Source organism: Pseudonaja textilis, chromosome 2 (genome assembly GCF_049901715.1).
Source record: "Pseudonaja textilis isolate UNSWEBS1 chromosome 2, rPseTex1.2, whole genome shotgun sequence".
NCBI lineage: Eukaryota > Metazoa > Chordata > Lepidosauria > Squamata > Elapidae > Pseudonaja > Pseudonaja textilis.
The window spans coordinates 113,123,390-113,136,793 of NC_141991.1; the positions used below are offsets into that span (position 1 = coordinate 113,123,390).

At 41.1% G+C, this 13,404-nt stretch overlaps 1 protein-coding gene across 5 annotated transcripts in view; it reads right to left on the minus strand.

Moving 5' to 3' along the window:
- Nucleotides 1-2,455: 2,455 nt before the first annotated feature.
- The window catches only part of CEP131 (centrosomal protein 131), a 36,597-nt gene continuing 25,648 nt past the window's right edge, over nt 2,456-13,404 (minus strand). For all 5 annotated transcript variants that reach the window (XM_087924975.1, XM_026701777.2, XM_087924973.1 and 2 more), the window contains 6 exons: nt 12,564-12,638; nt 8,545-8,687; nt 6,595-6,772; nt 5,993-6,189; nt 5,082-5,142; nt 2,456-2,814 (listed from right to left, as the gene is read on the minus strand). In XM_087924975.1, coding sequence (XP_087781101.1) covers nt 2,740-2,814; nt 5,082-5,142; nt 5,993-6,189; nt 6,595-6,772; nt 8,545-8,687; nt 12,564-12,638 — 729 coding nt within the window. In that variant the 3' untranslated portion in view covers nt 2,456-2,739. The remainder of the gene's footprint in view (nt 2,815-5,081; nt 5,143-5,992; nt 6,190-6,594; nt 6,773-8,544; nt 8,688-12,563; nt 12,639-13,404) is intronic.

Consider the following 13,404-nt stretch of genomic DNA (forward strand, 5'->3'; position numbering starts at 1 on the left):
AAATACTTGCAACATTGCTACAGGAGCAGCCTCTTCTTTTTAGCCTTCCAAAGTCATGTGAACATTTCGTTGCCATGGAAATTTCCTACCCTCAAAATTACCAAAACCAACCAATGTTCTATGTCATCTATGAAGTACTATAGCTTTGCATTGTGCATTTAAATGTCAGAAAATTACAGTTCACCAGATCTCTGGATGATAAATAACAAAAAAATTGAGATGAATTTGTTGTTCAGCAACACTTGATCTAGGATAATGTGGATAATGTGAATCCCAACTCAAGCTTAATCACAGTTATAGGTCCTGGACTGCTGCCCAAGATAAACTCTGTATAATTGATTATATAACACAAGCTATGTTATTTGGGGGGAGATTAAGCTTTGTTGTTTAGGGCTGAAGCAGCCAGGCCTTTTTGAAGCCCAAATTAGAAAACACAGTGGAAAAAGGCAGCAATGCTGTCCTGAGAATACCTCAGAAACTTTTAGTTAGGTGTTGGAGTAGAAGCTGCTGCTTGTGTCTGATCCAGCTTAAGCAGCTTTGTGCTGCCTTGCCGGTAGTTTTAATACAGCTCTACCTTAAAAAGTGTTTCTGAGGTTGCAGATGGAAAAATTCATCAGATGGCCTATACTTTGTCCTTGTAGAATTGAGCAGAGGAGGGTTTTGAGGACATATTTTGTTGTTGTTGTTTAGGGATGAAGGTACAAGTATAGGTACAGGGAGTTGTTTAGGGTGGGTTGTACTGATATCGGACTTCCCTTCCTGACTAAATCTTTCTCCAGGACCTTATCTGCCTATCCTCACTTCTACTTTGCTGAACTGAGAAGTAGTAGAAAATGAAGAATCACAGAATCACACAGTTGAGTTAAGTTACCCCATTAAGATAATCAGGGTAGGTAGAATCCAAATTAAAGCTTCGGTTCAAATTAAAGCATATTGCAGGAGATGAAAAAAGTAGGTTGCATAATGGATCTTATTTCCTTTTCCCATTATTTTCCTTTTTGAGTGCCCATTTTAAAAAGTTGTTCTCCAGCAGAACTGAGGTTAAAAGCCCTCTTGTACTGTATGTGGCCTCTCTTCAAGTGGAAGTTAGTGTCAAAGTTCCTCTGATCTTCCATTTGTGAGAGGCCTGGTACAAGACAGCTGGCAAAGCCAATCAGCCCTTGTAAGCCGCCCTCCTCCTCCTCCCATGAATCACTATGGTTACCACTTCTATAGAATTCCTTAGTGACTTAAGTTAAAAGTAATCTGAAATAATACTTGATGGAATTTAAGTGGTTGGAGAATTTAGGAATAAAATATTCAAGTTAGAAATCGGGAATCCTCCCAAAGGACAACAGTGAGGTGAACAAATTTGCAAAACTTTAAATTTGTGTTCTTTCTTCATGTGCCTTTATCCATAACAATTTTTCCTTGCCTCAGATCTTATTCACCATTTGGTGAGCCAAAAATAGAAATGGAATTTACGTCTTGCAAATCTCAGCTTTCTACAGTATTTCATTTTAATTCCATTTAAAAAGCAGCTTCTAGCTCTTGTGTTTTCTCGCCTTCTGGAATCTCAGAAGAGAGAATTGCTACGCAGAACATTCAGTTAATGCTTTGATGCATAATATTCTCTAGCATCTTCAGTGTCTAGAAAATAGTCTCCTATTTTTGTGAGCTGTTCAAAACATGAAGTAGAATATTCATTTAAGTCTCTCATTCCCCTTACATAATGTGTAAATTATGGAGATCATAGCATCACTGGAATACCCTATACTACAACACTCATGTTGCTGTACTTCTATTTTATTTATTTTTGTAAGAGATGACCAGGCTGAACCCAAGGGTGGGGTCAAACACACCATCAGTTTGGAGTCCTTATGCCCTTCTGTAATAGACCCAAGTCCCCTTGCAGTCAGTTGCCAATTTGCCTTTACCGTTGTGTATGGGTAGCATGAAATAAACTCGTACTGGTTTTGAACTCTTTCCTGGCTCCTGATCTCTTGCACCTGACATTTTACATAATACCTCAAGAGTATCCATAATTGGAATCTGTGTCAAAAAACTTGCATGTTATGGTTCTAAACCATCACGTAAATAAAGTGATGTTGTATCCAAAAAGAATACATGTAATATATAGGTGAACAAAAAACAAACAACTTGTATTTCAAAGACTAGGGATATCTTAAATATCAATATAAATGAGCTAAAATGTGATATATTCTCCATACAAGCCCTAAAACTAGACACTGGTAGTCCTTGACTTGTCTGGTTGTTTAATGACTATTATAAGGATGATATTGTCTTTAATAGGGGCCTTGTGTAAAAATGAAAAAAAAAATGGCCTTCTGATTTGTGGTTTTGATGGTTAGACATGACAGATTAAAAAAATCATTAAATGAGTATTAAGAAGTATTAAAAAGTTACTATTATATTCTGACTAGAGAGATAAAGAAAAAAACACAGTTCTAGACAATCATTTTACAAATTAGCTGTATTTTACTGTTAAAATACAATGTCAAGAAATGAAATACCATCTTTTTCCAGATATTTTCTTCAGGACAGATCTCAGAACAAGTAAAAAAAATAACAATCAGGGGGGGTGGGGAAAGACCTTACCCCCTATCCCCACTAACAAACAGATTAGTGTTCATTTTGACTTCATATTTTCTGAACTGCAACCAGCAATTTTCTTTTGCTATTTTGCACCATCATTTGGCTCTACCCTTACAAGGCCACTGGTTAGGGTCGGTTCAGTCGCTACTTGGTCGCTAGCAACTGCTTACGCTGCTGCTCCAAGAGGGATTCCAGGTGATCTGCTCTCTTCATGGCTGCCTGCAATGAGAAGAGAATTCACTTAAAGGGTGTTAAGTCTAAGAACTCTACTATATCTAAAGAGCCCTACACCTCAGAGAAGAAACTGGTAGCAACAACAAAGACCTTCTAAGGTGTCCTTTCCAAAACTGACATGTTCAATAATTATTAGTGACAAAATAGTCTGAGGTAGTCTCTGTCCTTCCCTGATATTTACAATCTGTGGCAAAGAATTGCAAGTTTGCATTCCTTCTTCCAATTATCCCAAACTACACTGCTCAAAAAAAATAAAGGGAACACAAAAATAAGACATCCTAGATCTGAATGAATGAAATATTCTTATTAAATACTTCGTTCATTACATAGTTCAATGTGCTGAGAACACAATCACACAAAAATTATCAATGGAAATCAAATTTAGCAACCCTTGGAAGTCTGGATTTGGAGTTACACTCAAAATTAAAATGGAAAAAAATACTACAGCCTGATCCAACTTGGATGTAATGTCCTTAAAACAAGTCAAAATGAGGCTCAGTAGTGTGTGTGGCCTCCACGTGCCTGCATGACCTCCCTACAATGTCTGGGCATGCTCCTGATGAGGTGGCGGATGGACTCCTGAGGGATCTCCTCCCATACATGGACTAAAGCATCCCCCAACTCCTGGACAGTCTGTGGTGCAACGTGGCACTGGTGGATGGAGCGAGACATGATGTCCCAGATGTGCTCAATTGGATTCAGGTCTGGGGAAGGGATGGGACGGTCCATAGCATTAATGCCTTTGTCTTGCAGGAACTGCTGACACACTCCAGCCACATAAGGTCTAGCATTGTCATGCATTAGGAGGAACCCAGGGCCAACCGCACCAGCTTATGGTCTCACAAGGGTTCTGAGGATCTCATCTTGGTACCTAATGGCAGTCAGGCTACCTCTGGTGAGCACATGGAGGGCTGTGCGGCCCCCTAAAGAAATGCCACCCCACACCATTACTGACCCACTGCCAAACTGGTCATGCTGGAGGATGTTGCAGGCAGAACCTTCTCCAGGGCGTCTCCAGACCCTGTCACATCTGTCACAAATGCTCAGTGTGAACCTGCTTTCATCTGTGAAGAGCACAGGGCACCAGTGGCGAATTTGCCAATCTTGGTGTTCTCTGGCAAATGCCAAATGTCCTGCATGGTGTTGGGCTGTAAGCACAATCCCCACCTGTGGACGTCGGGCCCTCATACCACCCTCATGGAGTCTGTTTCTGATCGTTTGAGCAGCCACATGCACATTTGTGGCCCGCTGGAGATCATTTTGCAGGGCTCTGGCAGTGCTCCTCCTGTCCCTCCTTGCACAAAGGCGGAGGTAGCAGTCCTGATACTGGGTTGTTGCCCTCCTACGGCTGCCTCTACATCTCCTGATGTACTGGCCTGTCTCCTGGTAGCGCCTCCATGCTCTGGACGTAGCGCTGACAGACACAGCAAACCTTCTTGCCACAGCTTGCATTGATGTGCCATCCTGGATGACCTGCACTACCTGAGCCACTTGTGTGGGTTGTAGACTCCATCTCACGCTACCACTAGAGTGAAAGCACCGCCAGCATTCAAAAGTGACCAAACCACCAGCCAGAAAGCATAGGAACTGAGAAGTGGTCTGGGGTCACCACCTGCAGAACCATTCCTTTATTGGGGATGTCTTGCTGACTGCCTATGCTTTCCACCTGTTGTCTGTTCCATTTGCACAACAGCATGTGAAATTGATTGTCAATCAGTGTTGCTACCTAAGTGGACAGTTTGATTTCACAGAAGTGTGATTGACTTGGAGGTACACTGTGTTGTTTAAGTCTTCCCTTTATTTTTTTGAGCAGTGTATATTTTGTGGGATTAAACTCTTTTGTGGCCAGACTTGTTTGGAATCTTATAAGATACACAAGATGTCATAAAACAAGAGATAGCAACAGAAAATAATTAAATCAAATCTCATGAAAGCATAACAGAAAAACTTTTGTAATATATTTGCATCAGCAATATATGATTATAATTTGACTGAACCTTAACATTCAGAACCAGGAATATGAAAGCATTGGTATAAACTTTGGTGGAAAAAAATCACTGTATAGCCATCAAAACCATACAGTGAAGGAGGGGGAACCCCCAATTCATCCAATTTCTTGCCTTTCTGTAATGAGCCAGTTTCACAAGCTTGTTTCTCCTCATGAAACACTCTCCATTTGCTTTCTTGGAATTCTCCTACCTTAAAACCATTACTATTCTTCACAAGAACTGGCAGGGCTCACAGAACCTCACCTCATATTGCTTTCGAAAGCTGTTCACGGCCTCCTCTTTCTTCACAATTGCTGTCTTCACTCTACAAGGAAGGTCAAATGAGATGACATTTGGATAACCAAGCGACAACTTCTTTTGTTAGCATTAATCATTAAATGTATATTTTACTGTTCTGCTTACATAAACACTATATGTAGCTTACAAGAACAAATAAAAAACTAACATTCTAATATAACCCTAAGCAGATTTTTTTTTTTTTGGCTGGACACACTCCTCAGAACAGCATAAAGTTTCTTTGGTCAAAACCAGGACTGGAGACACTCCAGATAGGACTTTTGCAATTCAGCTCTCTTCAGTTTGGGCTGCTTTGTATCTTTCTTCTTTGGGAAGAAAGTACAAGGAGGCTGAAACAGAACTGTGCTTGGAAGTGTTCCATCTGGGACACATAACAATAGGCTTTCAGAAGAAATGCCTTCACCTCAGATCCTGCAGGTCAGAGGGTCTCCATTCATGCCCTACAGTTTTCATATTCCTCCTACGTCTAATGAATGAATCACTCCTATATAAATTTAATAGGGTGCATTCACACATGAGAGGATATAAACCCCCAAAGTGTGTAAAAGAGGAGTTAAGCAGTTAGCTTTGTTCTTTGCTTTGACTGAAAGTTCAATAAGCAAGGGAAACAGACACACTTGATTTTAAATTGATTGGAAAGCTTTAATTCTCTATTTTACACACAAACACACCTCATTTGTTAAAACTGCATCTTGGCACAGAGCTAGCCAAATGCACAATGCCACCCTTTATGCTTTGTGCATGTGGCTTGGGAAGAATGGGAATGTAACTCGGGTGGCATAGACAGTGCTAGACTCCAGAAGGATTTGGGGTCAGAACTAAACTTCTGTACAGAAGATAAGCAGAGCTGTTGTTACCTTTTATGCACCTCTTCCAGCTCCTCCTCTTTGTCTCGCATCACTCTGTCCAGCTCCAAGCGCTGACGGGCACGAAGTTCAGCCATTTCTATTTTGAGATGTTTGTTGTCTTCTTCAGTGGTCACCAGGCGGTCTGCAAACTCTTGTCGAATAACTTCAGAAAGGCTGCTGCGCTCCTGAGCGAACTGGTCCTTCACCTAATACAGTAAGCATATGAAAAGGCCAATTATCACTGTGAGAAAGCTTAGGCTTAAAATCAGCATGCCTGTTGTCTTCATTCAGTTCTAGCACTTCTTTCTGACCGTAGGGTATGGACCAATACTAGATCAACGTCAGTTATCCAGAAAGATATACCATGGGATCCACAGGTTCTAAAGCTTTATCTAAAACAGAGCTGTCAAACTCGCAGCCTGCAGGTAGATGCATCATGTGCTGGCCACACCTACACCTTGTTTAGCAAAGGGGGAAGTCTCGATACATCATGTGACGCCACCATGACGATGCAAGTTTGACACCCCTTGTCTAAAAGGTAAGAATACTGGGAGAGATGTTCATTGGAACAAAAGTACACATATAGAAGTCCTCTTCCTGTGTCAACTCACCTTCCGGATGTCCTCAACTTCCTGTTCCTTCTGGCGTAGAAGACCTTGGAGACGAACAATCTCACTTTCTGCTTCCAGCAAACGCCCCTTCAGCTCATTGCAGCGTTCTTGAAACTTACGTTCTGATAGGTCCAATTCCCGCAGGTCTAGTTCGTATTTGTCCCGCATTCTCTTTATTCTGAATAGAGAAAGGAGCATTATTTGATTAATCACTCTCTAGAGCAATGGAGGTAAAGCGTCCAAATTCTTTTTATGTGCAGCATGGTTTTGAACACCATTTTTCTGAATTTACAAATTGTGAAGAATACAACGGCATGACGGCAAATTGTTCAGCTACTAAGATCAGATCTGGGCTGCAGTATGAGTTCAGACAACTTTCTCTTTATAGGACTTACCATGGCATGAAAAATTAGGTATGGAAATTAGAGGCTTTATTTAAGGTTGCAGTCACAATTTGCATCTTTTTAAATCCTGCAAATGTCAGCCATGTTAAGATAGACCAGGACAGGAAAGCAATTCCACAGAAAGCTAAAACTATTCAGTGAGAGAACATAATCCTGCAATTCTGTTTGTGTTCTTCCTGCTTTCTGTTCATACACTTCAATGAATCGGGGAGGTGACTGCCTGGCCCACTTCCAAAAGTGATCTTGTCTTGGACTACCATACTTCCACTGCTTACAATTAATTTCTTTTTTTTTAATATGGTTATTTAATAATAATAACTTTTATTGTCACTATACATATATACAACGAAATTGATTTTGCTCCTGCTGGTGCTATCCATAACAAAAATACAATACAACATAAATAATATAGAATGTGGTCATTATACAATTAGGGAGAAACATAGTCATATGTTTCCATGCATGCGCGGTGATTGTAGTTGTATTTAGGAGTCTGACAGCCTATGGATAAAAGCAGTTTTTAAACGTGTTTGTCCTGCTGGCTATACTTTGTCTTCTGCCCGATGGTAAAAGTGAGAAAAAGACACTGACCAGGTTGTGAATTGTCCCTATAAGGAGCTTCCTTCCTCTGCTGAAACAACGAGACCTGGCGATGTCGTCCAGTGGTGTTAGGAGGCAACCAACAGGTTTCTTGTGCCAAATTTATCACTCTCTGTAGTCCCTTCCTGTCTGCAGCAGTTGAACCAGCATACTATACTGTTATACAGTAGGTAAGGATACGTTCTATCATAGACTGATAGAAAGAGGTCATCAGCTGCTGTTCTACTTGATTTTTCCCTTAGGACTCTAAGGAAATGAAGTCTCTCTGTTGACCTTTCCTAACCACCAGGGACGTGTTCTATGTATTTCCAGGTGAGGTCTTGACTAATGAGGAAACCTTCTCCACACAAGCCCCCTTGATATACAGTGGGGCAAGTTCCTCTCTCTGCTTCCGGAAATCCAGCACCATCTCTTTTGTCTTGCTAGTGTTTAAATGTAAGTTGCTTTTTAAACACTATATGGATAGCTTCTGGACTTCTTCCCCGTATTTATAATTTTATAGAAAAGAGCTCAAGGTGTTCATGCATATCCACACCAGGATTCAAGTACCAAAAGTATATCACCACCATCAGCTTCCTGTTAAGAACTTTACAAAGCACAACCTTACTACAGTGCTTTACTACAAATTCTACCAAATGCCATTCTGAGTAGTCACTCTCTGAATAGCAATAGCACTTAGACTTATATACCACTTCACAGTGCTTTCCAGCATTCCCTAAGCAGTTTATAGAGTCAGCATATTGCTCCCAACAATCTGGATCCTCATTTTACTGATCTTGGAAGGATGGAAGCTGAGTCAACCTTGAGCCAGTCCGGATTGAACTGCTGACAGTGGAAGGTACAATTAGCCTGCAATACAGCATTCCAACCACTGCGCCACCAGAACTCTTGAAAATGCTTGGTTCTTCGGCCATCATTTTCTGACTTTCATCTACCTGCATCTTACCTGTTCTCTGCAATCCTCTCACATTCATCCTTGGCAGAGGACATGTCAGCTTCTAGTTTCTGGATGACGAGCTCAATCTCCTTGTCTCTTTCTTTCCGGACTTCTTCTCTTAGTTCCCGTTCTCGAGTTAGCAACCAGGTCTCCTAAAGTGAACACAAAAAAGCCCCCCCCCTCTTTTTGTTAAAACAGCCTTTTGCTGAAAAGCATTCTCCTTTGACAAAGGTACAACTGGAATTCAGGCAAGACGGATATCAAGCAGAATGATGTATGTCCCCAAGCTTCTGCCAGCACCTTTGATGGGTTATGTTGCCTTACTTCAATGCTTCCACAATCCCCTATAAAATCCTCTGAAATGGCAGACACTGCTTAAGGGCAAAGAAGTAGAAATAGTCACCAAGTTATATTTATGCTGACTCAAACCTTCTTATTTAAGCCAAAAAGGAGAGATGAGTTGTTTTGTTGTGCGTAAGCATCAAATTTGTGCCAGTACAGCTTTATTTTTCTGAACTTATATTTGAAAGAAAGACTAAATCAATTCACATCCTGCTGATGTAGCCACAACTGGTTGCTTCAGTAAAATACTTTGTTTAGGATTATCTTTGAGGTATCCTGTCTCTTACATGCTGAAGTTGAATACATTGTACGAAATTAATATCTAAAATATTCTTGCCCTTTCTCCTTTCCCCAGTCCAAAAGAAAAAGCAATTTGCTTCTCTTCTTTCTGCTTTCCCTTTTTCCTTTCTCCAAAAATGCTATGCCAACTTCCGCATACATTTTTTTTTCAATAACTCCTATACCTTTCAATTAATCTTCAATGAACCAAATAATGTCTTCTCAGTGTATCTTTTCAAAAGGGTTTTGTGTGTGTACTACAAATTCAATCTCTGCAAGGCCTCTTAAAACTTGCATTCAATATTTATCCCTAGCACTTTTCCTTGGGAATTATTTCCAAATCTGCTTTTAGGTCACGCCTATTCTTCCTATCTCACCCACCCACCCTGCCCCCAAATCCTGCAATTTTTAGCTTTGCTATTTTTTTTTGTTATAATTCTTTCCTTTCCAAAAACAGTATTGAAAGAAATGATATATATGTACTGTAGTATTCTCGCAGATAAAAATAGTGTTTTCATTGGCTCTTACTGTATTACAGTAGTCTTTGACTCATAACCATATATTTAGTGACCATTCAAAGTTACAATGACACTGACATGACCATTTTTCACACTTACGACCATTGCAACATCCCCACATGATCAAAATTGGGAGGCTTGGCAACTGGCATGTTTTTAAGTTTGCCAGGGTCATTGAATTACCTTTTGTGACCGTCAAGCAGTCAATAGGGAAGCCAAATTCACTTAACCATGTTACTAACATAACAATTGCAGTGGTTCACTTACCATGGTAAAAAAGGTTGCAAAATGGGACAAAACTCACTTAACAACTGTCTTGCTTAACAACAGAAACGTTGGACACAATTGTGGTCATAGGTCAAGGACTACCTGTATTGCCTCTTCATGTTTATTGTATACTGTGCAACTGTTTTCTAATCAGTATGATTTATGATTCCAAGTCCCCTGATACACGTATTTTGAACTTGTTTTAGTTATGTAATGAACCATACAAATTTTTTAAACCTTTGTCTTTGGTCTCACATTTCCTATAAGCAATCATGAAAGGTGTCACAAGCCCTTGAAAATGAGAGATCAATTTGTAAATCAATATTCAATGTGTGTGCGTGTGTGTGCGCGCGTGCGTACACACACATATACACTGCTCAAAAAAAGAAAGGGAAGAATTAAACAACACAATGGAACTCCAAGTCAATCACACTTCTGTGAAATCAAACTGTCCACTTAGGTAGCAACACTGATTGACAATCAATTTCACATGCTGTTGTGCAAATGGAACAGACAACAGGTGGAAAGCAGAGGCAGTCAGCAAGACATCCCCAATAAAGGAGTGGTTCTGCAGGTGGTGACCACAGACCACTTCTCAGTTCCTATGCTTTCTGGCTGGTGGTTTGGTCACTTTTGAATGCTGGCGGTGCTTTCATTCTAGTGGTAGCATGAGACGGAGTCTACAACCCACACAAGTGGCTCAGGTAGTGCAGCTCATCCAGGATGGCACATCAATGCAAGCTGTGGCAAGAAGGTTTGCTGTGTCTGTCAGTGTAGCATCCAGAGCATGGAGGCGCTACCAGGAGACAGGCCAGTACATCAGGAGGCGTGGAGGAGGCCGTAGGAGGGCAACAACCCAGCATCAGGACCGCTACCCCCGCCTTTGTGCAAGGAGGGACAGGAGGAGCACTGCCAGAGCCTTGCAAAATGACCTCCAGCGGGCCACAAATGTGCATGTGGCTGCTCAAACGGTCAGAAACAGATGGGGGTGGTATGAGGGCCTGACGTCCACAGGTGGGGGTTGGGGTGCAGGATGTTTGGCATTTGCCAGAGAACACCAAGATTGGCAAATTCACCACTGGTGCCCTGTGCTCTTCACAGATGAAAGCAGATTCACACTGAACATATGTGACAGATGTGACAGGGTCTGGAGACACCCTGGAGAACGTTCTGCTGCATGCAACATCCTCCGGCATGACCAGTTTGGCAGTGGGTCAGTAATGGTGTGGGGTGGCATTTCTTTAGGGGGCTGCACAGCCCTCCATGTGCTTGCCAGAGGTAGCCTGACTGCCATTAGGTACCGAGATGAGATCCTCAGACTCCTTGTGAGACCATATGCTGGTGTGGTTGGCCCTGGGTTCCTCCTAATGCAAGACAATGCTAGACTTCATGTGGCTGGAGTGTGTCAGCAGTTCCTGCAAGATGGAGGCATTGATGCTATGGACTGGCCCGCCCGTTCCCCAGACCTGAATCCAATTGAGCACATCTGGGACATCATGTCTCGCTCCATCCACCAACGCTCCATTACACCACAGACTGTCCAGGAGTTGGGGGATACTTTAGTCCAGGTGTGGGAGGAGATCCCTCAGGAGACCATCTGCCACCTCATCAGGAGCATGCCCAGGCGTTGTAGGGAGGTCATACAGGCACGTAGAGGCCACACACACTACTGAGCCACATTTTGACTTGTTTTAAGGACATTACATCAAAGTTGGATCAGCCTGTAGTGTTTTTTTCCACTTTAATTTTGAGTGTAACGCCAAATCCAGACCTCCATGGGTTGCTAAATTTGATTTTCATTGATAATTTTTGTGTGATTTTGCTGTCAGCACATTCAACTATGTAATGAACAAAGTATTTAATAAGAATATTTCATTCATTCAGATCTAGGATGTCTTATTTTTGTGTCCCCTTTATTTTTTTGAGCAATGTGTGTGTGTGTGTGTGTGTATGTATGTATGTATGTATGTATATATGTATATATGTATATGTATATATATGTGTGTGTTTTCTTAAGTTTTCACGGGTACTTACATGTATGGTATTCAGCTTTGTTCGCCTTTGACGTGGGAAAATACCAGAACAAAGCTGAATACCATATATATATGTATGTATTGTATTCAGCTTTGTTCAGGTATTTTCCCACGTCATCCTAGTTGTGCTTTTAAAGTTGTAGCAACATTTCGGCAGAATCTCATCTGCCATCATCAGGCTTTGGTATAGTATTCATTTGTGTGTGTGTGTGTGTGTGTGTGTGTGTGTGTGTGTGTGTGTATGTATGTATGTATGTATGTATGTATGTTTTCTTAAGTTTTCACAGGTACTTACATGTATGGTATTCAGCTTTGTTCGGATGAACACAATACAGAAGCCTGATGATGGCAGATGAGATTCTGCCGAAACATTGCTACAACTTTAAAAGCACAACTATAATGACATGGGAAAATACCTGAACAAAGCTGGATACCATACATACAGACAGACAGACAGATATAGATGTAGACATAGACATAAGATATATAGACATAGATTGGGAATATTCTGTCAACACTCAGGAAAGTTCCCCTGAACCACTGATGGATGATGAGTGTGTTGCTTAGGAAAAGAAGCTACAAATATTACCTCTTTTTTCAGGTAACTGGCCTCCCAGGCCTGCTTCTCCATATCCAGTTGCATCTTCAAGGTCTGTATTTCTACCTTGAGGAGGAAGAAAAAAAAAGTATAAAGAAATGGACCAGAAAGAAACAGACCTGCCTCTTTCCAATCTCCAGTACACAAAACCTACACTAAGGGATCCAAGTTGTAAGTCTGAAGAGGATGTTATCAGATTATTCACTAAAGGGGCATTTAGTGAATTGGGCTCATTCTGCAACAATCATGAATCTGAGAATAGTCTTGGTCTGTAGCTACATGGGAGCAGATACCTGTTTCTTAAGCTAGATAGACATGACACTGATGTATGAGGGAGAGAACAGAACAGAATAGAATACTTTATTGGTCAAGTGTGATTGGACACACAAGGAATTTGTCTTGGTGTAAATACTCTCAGTATACATAAAAGAAACATTCGTCAGGAGTCGAGAGTCCTAAGGTACGACACTTAATGATAGTAATAGGGTACAATAAGCAATCAATCACACTAGGAAACAGTCAATATAAATTGTAAGTATACAAGCGACAAAGTTACAGTCATACAGTCACAAGTGGGAGGGGATGGGTGATAAGGAGTGAGGAGAAGATTAATAGTAATAGTAGTGCAGACTTTGTAATAGTTGAACAGTGTTGAGGGAATTATTTGTTTAGCAGAGTGATGGCTTTCGGGGAAAAAACTGTTCTTGTGTCTAGTTGTTCTGGTGTGCAGTGCTCTATTGTGTTGTTTTGAGGGAAGGAATTGAAAGAGTTTATGTCCGGGATGTGAGGGGTCTGTAATTATTTTCACAGAGAGAGAAAGACACCACCTTTA